General features: G+C 44.3%; 1 protein-coding gene and 1 non-coding gene across 2 annotated transcripts in view; both read right to left on the bottom strand.

The window, feature by feature from the left end:
* Positions 1–5,548: 5,548 nt before the first annotated feature.
* Positions 5,549–20,054, bottom strand: part of LOC146183686 (fatty acyl-CoA reductase 1-like) — a 42,933-nt gene continuing 28,427 nt past the window's right edge. The window contains exons 10-12 of the mRNA XM_084608399.1: positions 16,538–16,777; positions 13,597–13,726; positions 5,549–5,695 (exon numbers count right to left, since the gene is read on the bottom strand). Coding sequence (XP_084464525.1) covers positions 5,549–5,695; positions 13,597–13,726; positions 16,538–16,777 — 517 coding nt within the window. The remainder of the gene's footprint in view (positions 5,696–13,596; positions 13,727–16,537; positions 16,778–20,054) is intronic.
* TRNAR-ACG (transfer RNA arginine (anticodon ACG)) lies at positions 18,219–18,293 on the bottom strand. Its single transcript has one exon. It is a non-coding gene; the product is annotated as a tRNA-Arg (tRNA).

Raw genomic sequence — 20,054 nt, 5'->3', positions numbered from 1 at the left:
AAATAGCAGATTACTGAGGTATTCTCCATCTACCCTTAGCAATAACTGCTCTCATTGTAAGTCTCTGAATACTTCCTCTAAGCAAGCTGTGAATAGTACTGGGGAGATGGTGTCTCCTTGCCTAACACCTTTCTTTATGGGAATTTTGTTACTTTCTTTATGCAGAACTATGGGTGCTGTGAAGCCGCTACATATATCCTCCAGAACATTCAAAGACGGCTCATCTACCACCTAATTTCGCAATGCCTGCATCACCGCCAGAGTTTCAACTGAGTCAAATGCGTTTTCGTAATCAATGAATGCTATCTATAAGGGCTGGTTATATTCCGAGCATCTTTCTATCACCTAGTTGATGGTATGGATATGATCGATAGTAGAGTATTGTTTCAGAAAACTTGCCAGTCTAACGTGGTCCTGATTCTATTAGCGATTACCTTAGTAAAAACTTTATATGTAACAGACAGTAAGCTGATTGGTTTGTAATTTTTAAGGTCCTTAGAGTCCCCTTTCTTATGAATGAGGATAATGTTTGCATTCTTCCATGGTTCCGGTACCGTAGATGACACCAGGCGCTGTGTATACAGGGTGGCCAGTTTTTTTACCATGATATCCCCAAGTCCTTTAACAAATCTGTAGTTATCTGATCCTCTCCAGCTGATTTCCCCCTTTTCATAGTTTCTAATGCTTTCTTGACCTCGTCCTTCGTCACTGGTGGAACGTCTGACTGTTTTTCCCTACCGCCAATCTCATTACAGTCCTGACTACTTTGGCTACTGTAGATACCTGCATAGAACTCCTCGGCTACTTCAACTACCTTGTCTTCGTGATGACGTTGCCCGCCTTGTAGCTTATCGCATACGTCTGTTTTTTACCTATGCCCGCTTTCTTCTTTACTGCTTTAAGGCTTCCCCCGTTCTTTAAAGCATGCTGAATTTTTTTCATGTTATAATTCCTTATATCGGCCTATCGATTTGCTTTGATATCTCGGCTAATTCTATCTGGTCTGTTGTATTGGAAGCTTTCATACTCTGGCGTTTCTAAATAAAATCTTCAAAGTAGCCGAGGAGTTCTATACAGATCTCTACAGTAGCCAAAATAGTCAAGACCGTAATGAGATTGGCGGTAGGGAAAAACAGTCAGACGTTCCACCAGTTACGAAGGACGAGGTCAAGAAAGCCTTAGAAACTATGGAAAGGGGAAATCAGCTGGAGAGGATCAGATAACGGCAGATTTGCTGAAGGACGGGGAGGATATCGTGTTAGAAAAACTGGCTACCCTGTATACGCAATGCCTGGTGTCATCGATGGTACCGGAACCATGGAAGAATGCAAACATTATCCTCATTCATAAGAAAGGGAGACAGGGCCTTAAAAATTACAGACCAATCAGCTTACGGTCTGTTACGTATAAGGTATTTACTAAGGTAATCGCTAATAGAATCAGGACAACCTTAGACTTCAATCAAGCAAAGGATCAAGCAGGGTTTCGGAAACGGTACTCTAATATCGATTATATCCATACCATCAATCAGGTGATAGAAAAATGCTCGGAATATAACCAGCCCTTATACATAGCATTCATTGATTACGAAAAAGCATTTGACTCAGTTGAAACCTCGGCGGTGATGCTGACATTGCGAAATCAGGGGATAGACGAGCCGTACGTGAAAGTGCTGGAATATATATATAGTGGCTGCACAGCAACCATAGTTCTGCATAAAGAAAGTAACAAAAGTCCAATAAAGAAAGGTGTTATTCAAGGAGATACAATCTCCCCATTACTATGCACAGCTTGCTTAGAGGAAGTATTCAGAGACTTGGAATGGGAGCAGTTAGAAATAAGGGTAGATGGAGAATACCTCAGTAATCTGCGATTTGCTGATGACATTGCCTTGCTAAGCAACTCGGGGGATGAACTGCAAATAATGATTGCTGACCTAGACAGGAAAAGTAAAAAGGTAGGCTTGAAAATCAAATGCAGAAGACTAAGGTAATGTTCAACAGCCTCGGGAAGGAACAGCAGTTTATATTAGGTAGCGAAGTACTGGAAGTAGTAGGCGAATATGTCTACTTAGGACATGTAGTAACCGCAGATTCGGACCATGAAAAGGAAATAACAAGAAGAATAAGATTGGGATGGAGCGCATTTGGCGAGCACTCGCAGATTATGACTAGCAGCTTACCGGTATCGCTAAAGAGGAAAGTATATAACAGTTTATCTTACCTGTACTCACCTATGGCGCTGGAACGTGGAGGCTAACCAAGAGAGTTCTACTTAAGTTGAGGACAACCCAGAGGGCTATGGAACGAAAAATGGTAGGGGTAACATTAAGAGATAGGAAGCGTGCAGAGTGGGTCAGAAAAATAACTCAAGTTACCGACATTCTAGTGGAAACTAAGAAGAAGAAATGGGCATGGGCAGGACATGCAGTGCGAAGAGAGGATAACCGATGGTCGCTTAGGGTAACAAACTGGATTCGAAGGGAAGGAAAGCGTAGCAGGGGGTGGCAGAAAGGTAGGTGGGTGGATGAGGTTAAGAAGTTCGCAGAGGTCAAGTGGATGCAGCTCGCATAGAATAGGGTTAAGTGGAGCGATATAGGAGAGGCCTTCGTTCTGCAGTGGGTATAGTCAGGCTGATGATGATGAATCAAATCTTTCGTCTCCTTAGAAAGCTTACCGGTATCCTCTCTACCTATCATACCGCCTACTTCTACAGCGCATTCAGTAATGATATCTCTGAAAGTATTGTTCATTGCTTCTAGGATAATATCGCCATCCTCGGTTAGAGCTGAATACCTATTTTGTAGCGAGATCCTGAATTCTTCTGCCCTTCTCCTCACCGCTAATTCGTTGATGGGTTTCTTTCTTACTAATCTGTTGCGTTCCTTCTTCAGATTTAGGCTAATTCGGGACCTCACCATCCTGTGGTCACTGCATCGCACTTTCCCGATTACCTCTACATCTTTCATAATAGCGGGGGTTGAACACAGTATGAAGTCAATTTCATTTTTAGTCTCCCCGTTAGGTCTTTTCCATGTCCATTTCCGGTTCTTCCGTTTGTTGAAGAAGGTATTCATGATTCTTAAGTTATTGTGCTCTGCAAACTCAACTAGCACCTCCCCTCTGCTATTCCTAGAACCAGTGCCATAGTCACTTACTGCCTGGTCTCCTGCCTGCTTTTTCCCTACCTTGGCATTGTTTTGCAATTTTTGCAAAACAACCTTGGCAATTTTTCTCTTGTTTTTTTACGAAAAGAATAAAACAAGGCAAAACGGATGGATGGACGGAATATAGGAGCGTACCCTTTGAAACTGTGTGGTAGCAGTAGCTATCATGCTCATTTTTCTTCCTATATCTTAATTATTGTTTTAGATTGGTTAACTATACCATCATTCTATTTATTGAATTTTTGTTTCTGCATTACTAACTTTATGCCACTTTTCTGCTTTTAAGCCGCCAATCTTCCAGTCGTTTTTTGCTAGCTTCCATCGCCGGTTTATTCACCTGGCCCCTGGTATCTCTAAACCCCAGAGCTTCAGGAAGGGTGACTGCGCCTGTATCGACTTCCGGATGAATACCATTACATTCGAGTATATTATGGTCAATTGTTTCACTGGAGTTACCACATACAGCTCATGCGTCATCTTCATTGTTAACTTTCTTTTTGTAGCTGCGTGTTCTAAGGCACCCTGATCTAGCTTCAAAAAGTAGGGCACTGTCTCTTGAGTTATTAAAGAAAGCTTCCTTCCTGATCTGCCTTTCCCACTTTCGGTATAATTCCACACTGTTTATTTTCCATCTAATTTATCCAATTTTTACCTTCTGTGTTTTTCGCCTGTAAGGCAAGAAGCGCCGCCCGGCGGCGTTGATGTACACTCGTTTCTGCTTGGTCCTCATAGCTGACGGCAGATGGGTGGCGGGAGCTCAACGGGAGCGTCACCATCTGGCGGAGCTCGGCTGAAACAGTTGCTAGGCAATGGCCGTTCAAGGCCATTCGTGCCCACCGGCCACCGGCTACGCTACGAGGCGAAACTAGGCGTAGTGTTCCTTTCGCAACAATAAATGCAAGAAGTCGCTAAACGAGAAATGAAGTGCTGCTCTGGTGTGCTTCTTAATAGTTACGTGCGAGTGCCAGAATGACGAATGTTTTGGGAAGTTTCTGAATACAGTCACTGTAAGCTCATTGTGAATTCTATGATGTTTAAGCGCTTTGTAGCAATATATTCACGATTTTGCATGTTGCGGATAATGATTACCCGCCTCATGATGACCAATTCACCAAGGTAAGGCTGCTTTTCAAACACGGGTGTAAGCAATTTTATAAAAGAAATTCAATCTGATTTGACTGTATAATATGATGTGTTTGCACGCAGCGGGGCTACCTCTGCCGAATGATACAACTTTAGCATTAAATGTTTGGCTCTAACGCTGCCAGCAAGAGCGCTCTCGGCTTGGTAGGAGCCGTGGTGATAAACATGGTCAGTAGACTCGCGATAAAAATTGACTATGCTTTTTGTGTTATATTTTCGACAAATGTTCGTCAGTTTGACGCTTCCGCGGCTATAGTCAGTTGTTGCCGTGAAGTGTACATTAAAGGTGTATATCAAGAATTGAGAACTGTCAGTTACCAACGCAAAAGGATCTCAAAAGTAAAAAACAAGGAGCCTTTTATAACGGAGTCGATGTAGAATATGAATTTATGGCGTTGTAACGTCAAAGGGGGTATCACTGTTCTTCCAAATGCTGGCGGACAGATAGAAAAACGACTCAAGAAACGGGAAAAATGCATTCAGGCAGCTGTTTGATACAAAGTAGAACGCCAACATGGGAGATGTTTAACGAGTGAATCTAGACATTGCTAAGAACAAAAACACAACAATGGGAAGTAAATTACATTCCTTCTTTTTTTTTCACTTATCGTTTTGCCGCTTCTGTCAAAAATGCACTAATAAAATGCAACACCAAATCGTAAATCGTCACGCTAAAAATGTTGGTCATTTTGACCGCGCTGTCCGCACTGTCATCCTCCCAAGATAAGCTAACGGACGCGCCAATAACCCCGCAAAAACTGCCCTCCGCGCAAGAACTGCGAAATGGGATTCCTAGGGAAGTCTTTCAAACTATTTCACATTCTCGCATATTAGCGATGTGCCCAGTGTTCATATATGCAGGCTGTAGCACGGCTTAGGAGGTCACTTATTGATTTCTTTAAAAGTAAGCAAAAAATTTTATTCATTCTGGCATGGCTTTCGTAATTTTGCATTTAGGAAAATAGTTTGTTTTTCTTTTTCATTTTTTTTTAGTTTGGGCATATAAGGGCCAAATGACACCTTCATATTCTCAGTAGCGTACCGGCTGAATATGCTAGACGATAAGGGCATGCTCACCCTGTGATTTTTTATTCACAAAGTAAAAATATTTTTGTGAATGCCGGCACTATGAAGTGCACTGCATAAATATTTGATATATTTGCTCATCTAGTCCATTACTGGCCTGAAGTCCTTTCATCTTCTTTATTTCGAGTTGTGTGAGATGAAACCAGGCGAAGTTCATGCCTCTTCATACCGCCTTAACTGCTTCCGTGTCTGTGGTAATTCTGTATCTTGGGGCTCCTTGAGAAGGTACTTGCGAATACCTTGCATGTAGTTGTCAGCGTATGAGACCCAATCCATTTTTCCGACGTTGATGTAAAATACCTGCGTTAATAGATCAAAACACTCATTTAGCGTGCATGAAATCTCAGAAGGCAGAGCTGCAAGTAAAATAGACACGAAACCGGCGCATTCCTTGTTACACAAGGCCTGCATATAAATACGGCTATACAGTGCAAGAATGCCTTCTTCCCACTTATTTAGACCATTTTGCGGAGAACATTTCAGGCATTTGATTATTGCACTGATTAGACGAGGGTTTGTTGTTCATTTCTATATTAATCGATGCTTTTATTGACAGTCCTTTGGGATAGCTATTACAGTGCGATTACAATCGTGCCCTCACTTTTCTCATTGATAAAGTTCTGAACATCAGTTTTAAGCTACTTAACCACTGATGCTTAGTTATCAGTGGCAGCATGTAAAATAATTACGCTTGCATATCGACTCAGTGTCACTATCGAGGCAGTCTACATATCGAAGAACGACGGTGGTGCTTCACCGGCCGGCACATATAGTCATGTCCGATATCTTTGGACAAATCCTTGGCGCCCTCAGAATAAATCTCGCTGCTGTCTATGCTCAGTGGTCTCAATTTCTATACCTCAGCTCAAGGAATCTCTAGATGCAACAGAGGCTATTGCTGCAATTACCAATCTCGACTTTTAATGTTATCAACTTAAAGTGGCGCGCACACTAATGTACACGTCGCACACTACAAGTTTTCGAATGAGCCCGGGGAATATGGCACGGTGAAATTTCCTCGGCCTTCTGAAAAAAAAGCGCTAGTGTGGATACCCCAGCCGGTAGCAAACACATCCAGTTGCCAGTATAGCACAACAAGTCTTCAATGTTCGAATAAGTTACGTTGCAAATCTGAAGTTACCGATCTTATTTCCCCGCATTGCCAATGTACACTCGGCCTGTCGCATTACCAATTCGTAATGTTTTAATAATCTTATCTGCAAAAATGGATGATATTAGGAACGAAAGTGAGTACTCATGGGCCCACCTAACGTGCTCGATTTTTATCGTATTTTTACCGAATATTTTAGACCTTAAGTGTGCGATGCCCCATTTCCACTGGTGGTTCCTTTGCACTACCTTTTCCCCCTACGCATACAAATACCCACAATGCAAACCACAACCCCGCCGATGCCTTACTAATAAATACCTTAATAGCTGCTGTTACACTGCCTGCATATCGTGCTTGTTTTTGTTTTCTTTTCATTGTTATTTTACGGCAGCTAGATACAGTGTGGGGGCATTAATGGCTAAATACAAACTCACCACAAGCTTAGGATCAGCCTGTCATTGACATCAACGGCCTTCAAAACGAGTAACAAGGTCTGCGTATTACGCCACACTGCTGTACAGCAGTTGCTGCCTGCTCATTGCGGCACAGTGCTTATTGACTACTGCGAGGGCGCGGCTAAAGCAACATGCCATGGCTCACACGAACTCTCCTCTTTCAAAAGCGTGGCTACACCTGTACACGCTGATCTCTGTCTGTCAGTGCGCACACCGTATATGATCCACACGCAACACACGATTTCTTTCGTCGCGTCAAACCTACCACCGACAAACACGTGCTTTGGGCCAATCAGCGTGAACGGGTGAACGGATATGCTTGACGCAATTCGCCACATGCATTTCAGGTGTCGCAGCTACATTTAAGTGATACGGAGTTATTTAGTACAGTGACGACAAATTAAAGCTGTTCAGAGTCGCCTGGTCCTGGCATTTTTATTGCCCACCAAAGTTGAGTCATTTTTACCGATTAATTAGCCAGAATTTATTTACTATATTTGAAAACCAAGTGCCAAACCTTAGTTAGAGATCATCTCAAAAAACAACTAGCTGCGGTGTTTCCATCATAGATTGAGTCTATAGTTTTTTTTATTGGTGTTCACAGAAAGCTATAACCCGCTACTGGTTTCATCCACACCAGGATTCTAACTCCTTACAGGCTTAGAGGAGAGAGCATGCCAGAAAGAAGTCAAACCGACGAAAATAATCTTGACGTCGCAGCCTACCTCCAGCGTGCGGACTAAGCCCGACGACTCGCCAGGATGCGAATTAAAGACCGAACCAAAGCCCGATGATACAAATTGCGACGGCGCGATGCGCAGTACATGCCGGGAGACCAAGTTTGGGTTGGGTGCCGATACGCTGTCACGGACTGAGTAAAAAGCTCATCCGGCGGTACTTTGGCCCATGCAAAGTTATTCGGCGCATTGAACAACTTGCCTACGAAGTCATCCACGGCGTCATAACTACATCCCAGTGGCGCGCATCGTCCATGCTGTGCACCTGAAGCCTTATTACGCGTGCTAAACAGTCTAGTTGATATAATTTCTCATATGTTAGTTTGCCTTTCTGTGTTTATTTTTGTAAGCATCGAGCAGATGCCCTTTTAAGCAGGGAGTGATGCCGCGAAGCAGTCAAATATTTATTTGTTCTTTTTCGACAGCCGCCGGCATGCGGCCTTATAACAGTAATTCTAGCGGACGGGATAATTCTGTGTTTTTTTTTTCGCACTCGTTGTCCTTAGACGCAGCTTTATCAACTTCTATGTCGCGCATGATGCGTCAAGATGCATCTCATCATCACCAGCCTGATTATACCCACTGCAGGGCGAAGGCCTCTCCCATATTTCTCCACTTAACCCTGTTCTGTGCTATCTGCATCCTCTTGACCCCTGTGAACTTCTTAATCTCATCCGCCCACCTAACTTTCTGCCGCCCCCTGCTACGCTTTCCTTCCCTTGGAATCCAATTTGTTACCCTCAGCGACCATCGGTTATCCTCTCTTCGCGCTATATGTCCTGCCCATGTCCATTTCTTCTTAATTTCCACTGGAATGTCGGTAACTTGAGTTATTTCTCTGACCAACTCTGCACGGTTTCTATCTCTTAATGTTACCCCTACCATTTTTCGTTCCATAGCCCTCTGGGTTGTCCTCAACTTAAGTAGAACTCTCTTGGTTAGCCTCCACGTTTCAGCCCCATAAGTGAGTACAGGCAAGATGCAACTGTTGTATACTTTCCTCTTGAGCGATACCGGTAAGCTGCTTGTGATAATCTGCGAGTGCTTGCCAAATGCACTCCTTCCCAATCGTATTATTCTTGTTATTTCCTTTTCATGGTCCGCAACTGCGGTTACTACCTGTCCTAAGTAGACATATTCGCCTACTACTTCCAGTATTTCGCTACCTAATGTAAACTGCTCTTCCTTCCCGAGGCTGTTGAACATTACCTTAGTCTTCTGCATATTGATTTTCAAGCCTACCTTTCTACTTTTTCTGTCTAGGTCATCAATCATTATTTTCAGTTCATCCCCCGAGTTGCTTAGCAAGGCAATGTCATCAGCAAATCGCAGATTACTGAGGTATTCTTCATCTACCCTTATCCCTAACTGCTCCCATTCCAAGTCTCTGAATACCTCCTCTAAGCAAGCTGTGAATAATACTGGGGAGATTGTATCTCCTTGCCTAACACCTTTCTTTATGGGAATTTTGTTACTTTCCTTATGCAGAACTATGGTTGCTGTGCAGCCACTATATATATATTCCAGCACTTTCACGTACGGCTCGTCTACCCCCTGATTTCGCAATGCCTGCATCACCGCCGAGGTTTCAACAGAGTCAAATGCTTTTTCGTAATCAATGAATGCTATGTATAAGGGCTGGTTATATTCCGAGCATTTTTCTATCACCTGATTGATGGTGTGGATATGATCGATAGTAGAGTACCGTTTCCGAAAAGCTTCTTGATCCTTTGCTTGATTGCAGTCTGAGGTTGTCCTGATTCTAATAGCGATTACCTTAGTAAATACCATATACGTAACAGGCAGTAAGCTGATTGGTCTGTAATTTTTAAGGTCCTTAGAGTCCCCTTTCTTTTGAATGAGGATAATGTTTGCATTCTTCCATGGTTCCGGTACCGTCGATGACACCAGGCACTGCGTATACAGGGTGGCCAGTTTTTCTAGCACGATATCCCCCCCATCCTTCAGCAAATCAGTAGTTACCTGATCCTCTCCAGCCGATTTCTCCCTTTTCATAGTTTCTAGTGCTTTCTTGACCTTGTCCTTCGTCACTGGTGGAACGTCTGACTGTTTTTCCCTACCGCCAATCTCATTACGGTCCTGACTACTTTGGCTACTGTAGAGATCTGTATAGAACTCCTCGGCTACTTTGACTATCTTTTCCATATTAGTGATGGCGTTGCCCGCCTTGTCCCTTATCGCATACATCTGGTTTTTGCCTATGCCCAATTTCTTCTTTACCGCTTTAAGGCTTCCCCCGTTCTTTACAGCATGCTCAATTTTCTCCATGTTATACTTCCTTATATCGGCTACCTTGTGCTTATTGATTAGCTTTGATATCTCGGCCAATTCGATCTGGTCTGTTGGATTGGAAGCTTTCATACTCTAGCGTTTTTTAATCAAATCTTTCATCTCCTTAGACAGCTTACCGGTATCCTCTCTAACTATCCTACCGCCTACTTCTACCGCGAACTCAGTAATGATACCTCTGAAATTATTGTTCCTTGCCTCTAGGGTAATGTCGCCATCCTCAGTTATAGCTGAATACCTATTCTGTAGCGAGATTCTGAACTCTTCTGCCCTCCCCCTCACCGCTAATTCGTTGATGGGTTTCTTTCTTACTAATCTGTTGCGGAATGCAACAGATTTAGGCTAATTCAGGCTTCTTCAGATTTAGGCTAATTCGGGACCTCACCATCCTGTGGTCACTGCATTGCACTTTCCCGATTACCTCTACATCCTGCACAATGGCGGGGGCTGAACACATTATGAAGTCGATTTCATTTTTAGTCTCTCCGTTAGGACTTTTCCATGTCCATTTCCGGTTCTTCCGTTTGCTGAAGAAGGTATTCATGATTCATACGTTATTGCGCTCTGCAAACTCAATTACTAACTCCCCCCTGCTATTCCTAGAACTAATGCCATAGTCACCTACTGCCTAGTCTCCTGCCTGCTTTCTTCCTACCTTGGCATTGAAGTCGCTCATTAGTACAGTATCTGCGTCTTTACTTTTCGCATTGCCGATTCTACAACTTCGTAGAAGCTTTCAACTGCCTGGTCATCATAACTACATGTAGGTGCATAAGCCTGTACAACCTTTAGTTTATACCGCTTATTAGGCCTAATTACGATGACTGCTACCCTCTCATTAATACTATAGAATTCATCTATATTACCCGCTATATACTTATTGACAAGGAAACCTAGTCCTAGTTGTCGCCTCTCTGGTAAGCCTCGATAACACAGTACATGTCCATCCTTCAGTACAGTATATGCCTCATTCGGCCTCCTAACCTCACTAAGCCCTATGACATCCCATTTCATACCTGTTCCTCTAACAGCACTGCTAAACTAGCTTCACTAGCTAGGGTTCTAGCATTAAACGTTGCTAGGGTCAGTTTCCAATGGCGGCCTGTCCAGCGGAGCCAGGCTTTCTTAGCACCCCCTGCTGCGTCACAGGTCTGACCACCGCCGTGGTCAGTTGTTCCGCATCTGCTGGTGACTGAGGGCCGGGGTTTTATGGAGCTTATCATAGGAGGTTGTGGCCAATTACTGCACCAGGGTGGCCAACTCCTGTTCTGGTGAGGGAGTGCGTTGCCGGAGGTGTTCACCGGCATCAGGTCGCACCCCAAACCTGTTTATGCAATTCCATCGACACGCGGACTTTTTTTTTTCCTCCGGTGGAGAATTGCGCGGCACCGGCATTTGAACCCCGGTCCTCTTGCATGCGAGGCGGATGTTCTACCGCTACGCCAGCGCTGCAAGATGCATCTAGATTCCGGCTACTTGCATATGTTTCTACAATGTTCCAGGTTATACTAGTCACCGCCTCCGGTTTTACATAGTTGTCCCTTCACCGCATTTAATTTGAGCGCTGGCGGGTGCGGTGGGCATTTGTAGATCGGCGACTGCCGAGCCCGCTTGTTGCTATCGCCGCTGCCGATTATTTAGTTCATTTGCGGGCGCAAACCAGCTCAAATAGTTTATTCAAGTGAATTTAAAGCACCCTCATTTGTCGCTAACGGTGTTGTCACCACTACGTGACAATACATATATATATATATATATATATATATATATATATATATATATATATATATATATATATATATATATCTATTGTAAAACAGGTATTGGGTGATACGTTCAACGCCTATTGCTGAAGAGAACGACGACAAGCATGTTCAACGCGCGTGACGGGCAGGAAAGAAAACGACAACAAAGCTCGCTTCGACGCTCGTACGTGTGCTGACATGTCTCACGACTGATCGCAGAACATTTTATTGACTGTTGACGACGTATCGCCCTGTGCAAGGTCTTCTACAACAATATATATATATATATATATATACCGACGTTTCGTTCAGAGGTCCGCCCATGTTATTAGAAACCTACAAAATTAAACAATTGATACCTTATTCCTAATGCAGAGAACAGTGGAAGTAAAGGGGAAAACTTAATCGAAAGTGGCTCAGAGGAGCGTGGGGCGACAGGCTTCAAAAACCTTTCTGAGGTTCCATAGCCACGGCTGCTGCAGCACCTGAGCCATTTTAATCCTTTTAGAGAGTGCTTTTTAATGAAGGGCACATCACTCAGTTGATGATGATGATGATGAATTTTGCAAATAAGCAACCAGAAACGTGATCAGTGAATCACGAAGTGACAAACTTTTGTTGAGGGTAATTTATGTAAATTAGCGGTAGGATTCAGAGTGATGTGTACCCGCAATATGTTTAACCTTAGAGATGATTGAGAGTGTCACTATGGTAAACCGATCATACTTGGGCTTGAAGTGTGCAACACCGTTTGAACAAATTGATCACTTGAGTACTGCTTTGCTGCTGTCAATTATTTGAACCATGCGCCTTTTAAGTGGTAAAATTTCTGTATTGCTTATTTTACCCAGAGGCTGTCAATGGTTGATTTATGGTGTGAGTGGCGTCGCAAGTTTTACCTTTATGTGACCCAGAACATCACCAGGAGCTGACAGCCATCCGAACGCGCCGCCTAACAGTGTTGGCGGAGTCCTTTCATTTCAACGCAAGTACATATAGAAGCACTAATCGCAAACGCGAAAAAATGTGCGCTGGTTGAACGTATGCTTGAGAATGTACGTTTTAGATGCCTTTCCCCTCCATTTTTTTTTTGTCACGTTCCTAAGGCGGGCGAATTTTCGGAGTGCGACTTGTTAACAAGCCTGCTTGTCAACTGTCAGTTCATGCCTTTTTTCATCACTTCCTTCTATGTATTCAGAACACACGTCTCCGTTATCCTTAAACTGAAACGTGGACGGCGAGCGTTCAGAGGTATATTTATTTATTATTACCGAATTCTTGATTTCCAAAAGCATGGACCACTAACTTAATGATCAATGTCCGTTTGGTGATTGTTAGTATTTTGTTCTGTGTATTTTTTGTTTTAATAATTTCGTACCGACTACATTCCCTTAACGTCTAAATTTTGGTCCACATCTGACGCGAGCAAATTAGTACTAAACAATAATTACATATACATGGTGGGATATCGGAAATACCGTTATGCGGGTTTCTGAATTACTTTTGGGCCACCCACTTCAGAATGGTAACCGAGCCATGAAACCTGAGCGCGCAGCCATACCTGAATTTAACTTCAAGCTTCATGCTGTCGCCGAAGGTGGAATCTAGTATGCTAATTCGTGCGCCACTGTTTCTATTTTTTCTGAAAGCATGCATCTGAGCATGAAGAAGTCAACTATAAGCCACTGCGCAGTGCGAACTGCCGAATAACGTAACCGCTGGAGGTTATCGCTATGAACAGTAGTTAAATCGCTGGGTATTATCCGTCATTAGGCCAGTTGTGATTATAGTTATCTTTGCTGTCCGCCTTTATTCCTGCTATTCTATGGAGGTATAAGTGCACCTGGTTATCTTTTGCAGAAAGGTCCTGCATCAGTCCAGCAACATTGCTTGACCGGAAAAGCCAGCTGTTCGTCGTAAAGAACTGCACTGTCTCGACGCCTTTGCGAACCTTCTTGTAAAGTGCTACGAACCTGCAAAGAAGGAAAAGCGAAATATCAAGTGCACACTTGCCTTTTACTGCAGCCTATGGGCTAAAATGTCAAGTCATAGCAACACCTCAAATTTAGAAAGTGGTTTTTAAAGATAACGGCGCATGACACTGTAGTACACCACCTCCCTGTTCGTCATCTGTGTCCTTAGCATACCGCCCCAATGCCGCATTATAACTGATCGGACAGTAAGATCCGCATATTGCTTTGAAAGAAGTGAGACAAGGAAGAAAAATTTGAAACTATGCTGTTTTCCCCTTTGCCGGTGTGTTGAGTGTGTCGAGAAAAAAATTGCGAGTGGTATGTGCGATTGATGCTGAAGTGACGAACTGATGTCATTCACGCAAATGACGATAAAAAATTACAAGGGTTTAACGTTGCTGAACCATGTATTGAGCGAAAGCATTAGCTGCGGGTGGTGGTGGTGGTGGTCGGGAAATCGTTTATGTCATATTAAGAGGTTTGACGCGGAGCCTTAAGGGCTTCGACCTTATAATACTGGGTGGAGACCCTAGTCAGGGACCCCATTGGCGGTTGCCGCCGCCCGCGCACGCCGCGTTAAGGCCTTTTGGGCCTGTAGGTCGCAGCAGCCGAGCAGGGTTGCCTCCCAGTCCTCCCGGGAAGGGTTAGGGATGGGGGAAGGGATGGGTTTTGTTGGCAGGCCCGTACCATGTTGTAGATGTCAGTCACCTCCCCACAGTACTGACACTGTCCAGTGTATTGTGAGTCAAAATGTTTAAGTATTGCCGGGACCAGCATTGTGTTAGTGAAGAGGCGCAGCAGCAGCCTCTCGTTCGCTTTTCCTAACCCTTTGCAGGGTTTAGGGGTGACCGAGCGTTCTTCTCCTCTTTTTCTTCTTCCTCAGCGCACATATAAAGCCCCGCTTTAACCAAGCCGTATGAACCTGCCTTAGTGGCCTATAGGGGTAACGTGAATGCCAGGGTCCTAGCAGGCTGATTCGGACATAACCGTCCCGTGAGAAACGAGAGACCCAAGTTGGCAGCTCCGGCCGACCGCTTGAGTTATTAGCCTAGCTCTCACCCTTGTGTCACGCGGGATGTGACGTCACAGCGTCACGTGGGTAAGACGTGGCTACCGGCCACGCTACGCTGAAGGCTCGAAACCTAGAGTAGTATTGCTTTCGCAATAATAATTCATTTCGAATGTGACGACCCGATGGTGGTTGACGGGAAACGGGCTGTATCTTTTACTTCTGCCCACCACCTTTGGTTCCCTTGGTCGAGACCTTCGAGCCGACGTGAAGTGCCCGGTTCAAAGGTCCGCTCATTAACCAGCTCGCTGCGGCCTCAGCAGTTGTCGGGGGATAAAGGTGCGCGTCGCTACAGGCCGGCAAGCCCGCTCTACGCTCTCCTTAGTCCACGAAGAGCCGGCGGCCGTCAACAAAGGGATGCGGCTTCCCAAGTGGGGCCGCTTCCCAGGAAAGGGGCAGCGGCAAACCAACTTTGATGAGCTAGCCGCTTGAGGAAAAAGCGCGACTTCCGCAGGTGCACCGGCGACTTCCGCGGGGACAGCAGCTACGGGCACCATTGTAACTGGCGGGAGAGAAGGCGCTGGGTGGACCAAGACGAAGGAGGAATTCCTTACTGGTCCCGTGGGATATTCGAACTCAAGAAAAGGCGGAGGTAAGACGTTAATCTCCGGGTTATAGTACATCGGCGACGACGCCCGCGTGGAGACTCCCGTGATGAAGCCGAGTGGAACCTAAAAGTTACCGGATGAAAGCTTCTGGCTCGGGCTCCTGCGTCACACAGTGCCAGCCTGCCATCAAGTTCATCACGTCCTGGGTGATGGCAGGGTCCCTGGCGAATGAGACCGCCTGACGTACGCGATGAGCCGCTCACCTTCACCAATCCCCTTTGAAGAGCAGTAAATAACGGGATATTGCATGCACCACTTGTTTCCCTATCTCCGACCTTCGGCACGATCCCATTCTAGATTCAGGGCCCCTGGAGGCGGTTGCGGGTTAAATCTTCCGACCCCTCAAGACCACCTCATCTAAAAATCATTCAATTGCATCTATAGTCCAATACTTTCTAATCATTGTGAATATACACCAGTCAGTTGAAATCACATGTCCAGTGGTCATTAATTTTCGCTATTTTGCCTCTTCTGTTGCCAAGCGTGCAGACGTATACGTACTGTTGTGTTCTGAAGAAGTCGCGCTTGTCCATTTGATTTTTTGTTGCGTTAGACCATTTATGGTAGGTTTTTGTTTGGTTTATTTTATATTATGGTGTTTAACATCCTAAAGCGCAGTAGTGGAGGGTTCCGGACAATATAAATCATTTGGGATTGTTTTACGTGCACTGACATCGCACAGTACACGGGAGCGTCCAGTTTTCCCTCGAACAAAATGAGGTCGCAACGGCTGGGATCAAAGCCACCTCAACTGCTCAGCCGCCGTGGTGCTTCGAACCATAATGAGACGCACGGTTTCTCTGTTTCCCTCTTTTTAATATACTCCAATATTTCTAGCTCACAGGCGAGATTGAGATGACAGGGTGATAATGTATTAGGGACTATTGGTTGGAACTTTTTTTCCCTTCATATGACTAAACAGAAATACCTTCCATGCCCTCATAAAAAATAAAGCAGAGTGTTGACGCATGCTCTCATTAATCGCTCTCCATTCTAAACTTCAAACCTAAAAGCCTAATTAGAGCAACACTGGAAAAACACAAACTTCATAATTAAATGGCAGCCCATGCGTCAATGTACCGCTTTGTGCTTCGAAACGCTTTTCGCAATCGGTTAAGGAAGTACAGAACCAACCTTGGTTGTCGGCCTCTAAGCTTCAAGACAATGTCCGCTGTGCGCGCAGGCAGGTACCGCAGGAATAACAGCAGCAGGTTGTGGTACAGCACGCAGTCGGTCATCCGAAAATGGGGGTAAGACATTGGATTGGGCAGCGGGTGCTTTTTGGTGGCCCTCTGCATTTCACTAAACAGTTCACCCCATGTGCGAGGATCGAAGTTGCTGCTTGTGCAGTTGTACACCCTGACGTGTTGTGGCCTGCACAAATGCATTTGTGGTTTTAAGTGCACAAGTTCACTGTTCAGAGCAAAAAGCCTAAGCACAAATTTGAATGCGGCAAAAAAGAATCCCTTGGAGAGGAAGAACAGCTACCAAGATCCTACTGTCACTCGCATAGGTCACTGTTGAATTTCCTTAGATGGTTCGCTGCCAAGCAGGCAAGCATGCCTGAACGGATGACATAAAATTGCTTCACCTTGAACAGAATCGGCATTAGTCAAGATTTATTTATTTATTAATGCATTTGACGACTAGCTACTTGCTGTAAATTACTTGAACTATGTTTCTAGTGGTATAGTTGGTTGTTCATACTAGAAAAGCCGTGCTAAACCAGCACGAGACAAGAAATGGCACTTTGTCACGTTGTCACAATAAATAAGGGCCGAGACTATTTCGCCTAACAGAAATAAAAACGTGAACCTGTGAGCGCCATCAAACACAAGAAAATATGGCGGTTCATTTTTTGTTATATGGGACGGTTGTGCAAAAAAATAATATGTGTGTCGTGACAGTATTTGTACCTTGTAAAGAGTAATATATTCATTGTTTGCTCCCTCTGTTATTGTTAGGCGCTGCATCGTGCGTTCGGTCAAACAGTGTCTGCCGCCAGTTTTGTATCGTGTCCCGCACTGATGGACGCAAATAAGGAAAAATGTAGGATTGCGAAAGATTATAGAATGCAGGCCCTTGAATGAATGGCCTGTTTCATAGTCGTGCTAAGAGACAAAAATACGCAGAATTGCACACATGTACGCTAAAGGATGAACGCAGATGCTCTTCTTTGGTGGTTTTGGTGGTTTGTCTTCTTTGGTGGTTTTCTTTTCACTTCAGTGTGTTAAAAACAGTCACTACCTGAAATGTTTAGATAGCATTTTTTTATATTGCTATTTCGCCTTCTTCCTAAGAAACAAGAAGTGACCTCAGACAACTCCCACGCCTTTATACTCATCGTACTTTTATTAGGCTGGACTAATCCCTGCTGTACCCATATTTGCCCTTGCTCCTCCTTATTTATGTCAAAGACGCGAGATTGTGTTCTTTTAAAAGTGCAGTCCTACAAAGAGTGGTTTTGTGATAGGAGCGTCGCTTCTGTAATGAGAGAAAAAGAGAGAGACCCTTTAATGTAGAACAGAGATTTTAGCAGGTGTTTAAATTTCGCTGACATGCTACTCTGTGTAGGAAGGGGAATTGGGGAGGAAAAGATTGAGAAGGAATCATGAGGAGATTAAACGAAATGGAGGGGAAGATAAAGTGCGGCCATTAAATGAGTTCTAAGGTGCATCGTGGACTAATGGTATAAAATGAAATGATGGTCAAATGGAGTAATGGTATAAAATCAAATGATAGCCAAGCGCTGCCATACGGCTACAAAGGAAACCTATACAGCTTTCTCAGAAACTTCGTAGTTAAAGAAAAGTTTCTCCTGATCCGGGAATCGAACCCGGCACCACCGCCTTTCGTGGGGCAGTAGCTCTACCGACTGAGCTAACCAGGACTGCCAGCAGATCAGACAGTAGGGCGAGAGCGAATTGATCTGTAACTCGAAATGGGAATGGTGTTGAAGAAATATTTAGGGGGAACCCCCAGGTGGAGTAGATTTATAATGAGGAAGTAATCACTCCCTAAAAAAAACTTAACTAGGAAGTTTCTGACAAATCTGTATAGCTTTCCTTTGCAACCATATGGCTGCGCTTGGGTGGATGACAATGAGTAACTACTCCCTTATTAGAAATCTGCTCCACCTTGGGGGATTCCCCTAAATATTTGATCAACACCATTCCCACTTCGAGTTATAGGTCAATTCGCTCTCGCCCTACCATCTGATCTGCTAACAGTCCTGTTTAGCTCAGTCGGTGGAGCGATTGCACCGGAAAGTGCCCGGTGGTTCCGGGTTCGATTCCCGGATCAGGACGAATTTTTTCTTTAACTACGAAGTTTCTGATAGAGATGTATGGCTTTCCTTTGTAGTCGTATGGCTGCGCTTGGCTGGATGTCACTGAGTAATTACACCAAAATGAAATGATGAAATACATAGTCCGATAAATGTGCTTATAGAGTTCACAGCGTGAAAAATGCCGAAGGGTAACATTCAAGGTGAACTTTAAGTTTGTCTAAAAGTCCAATGTCTTGAATACGTAAATAAAGGATGGTAGATGCCCACCATGCTGGTTATTTTGACGCGGTATAGTATACAGAACCTTTGGTCAAAACGTCTCACTGTCGCCATTGTCATCACCTCAAGCAAGAATCGAGATAAACGTGTTGAAAGAAATACGCCCGTGATTACTTATAAAAACTGTCGCGCAACCGATCTTTGTGCAGCATCCAGGGTGGCGTCACCATTTTGCTTCCCTTTTACCATCCATCTCCGAGTCAAGTTTGAAACAGGGTGGTGTCATCATTTTGCTTCCCTTCTACCATCCATCTCCGAGTCAAGCTTGAAACAAGGTGGTGTCATCATTTTGCTTCCCTTTTACCATCCATCTCCGAGTCAAGTTTGAAACAGGGTGGTGTCACCATTTTGCTTCCCTTTTACCATCCATCTCCGAGTCAAGTTTGAAACAGGTTTATGATCAAAGACGCAATCACGTCTACTTTTAAGGTGAAGCTTGGGCGTCCCTCTAGTTCGAATCCTCAAAATCGTATAAAACCTTGCTGTACATGCAAATCAGTCCTTAACGGAGCGTTCACTCATGTAAATAGGTTCAAGCCATGCTCCACCACTTTTGACAAGCTTTACTGGGACCGAAAAAGAATTTATTATCGAGGCAGAAGGGGAGTTCACTAATGACTACCACTGTGTACCGTATTTTAAAATCATATTAAAAGCTATTCAGTAGGAAATTATCTGCTAAAGGGTAATAGATGCAAGCTTACCGGTAAGAACATTAAACAATGAAAGCTTGTTCGCATTACGAGCCGGGAGGTGTGGCGTTAAGGGCCAGCTTCGGGCATATAGTGGGTTTGTTTTGGCTCCTCTAAGATAGCGGGATATTGGCCCTTGTCGCACTTGCGATATTGAGTTCCATCATATTCCTGGTAGGCAGGGTTAATATAGTGGGTGCAACCAAACAGGACGGTAGGCATGGGACAAACATAAGACATCTTGTTCAGGCGATGAACCGGCTGTAACTTTTAGTTGCTGCTCCTTCGTCGCCACCACAGCCGCTGTTAATGACGCAGCGCTACGTACTGCACATCGTTTTGGTCGCATCTGTGGTCATAGAAGCCAGTGTATAAGTTCCACTGTCTCGTT

Source organism: Amblyomma maculatum, chromosome 7 (genome assembly GCF_055883805.1).
Source record: "Amblyomma maculatum isolate TAMU_Amacu chromosome 7, ASM5588380v1, whole genome shotgun sequence".
Lineage (NCBI taxonomy): Eukaryota > Metazoa > Arthropoda > Arachnida > Ixodida > Ixodidae > Amblyomma > Amblyomma maculatum.
Note: the sequence above shows the minus strand (reverse complement) of the source record. Positions and strands in the feature narration are given on the sequence as shown.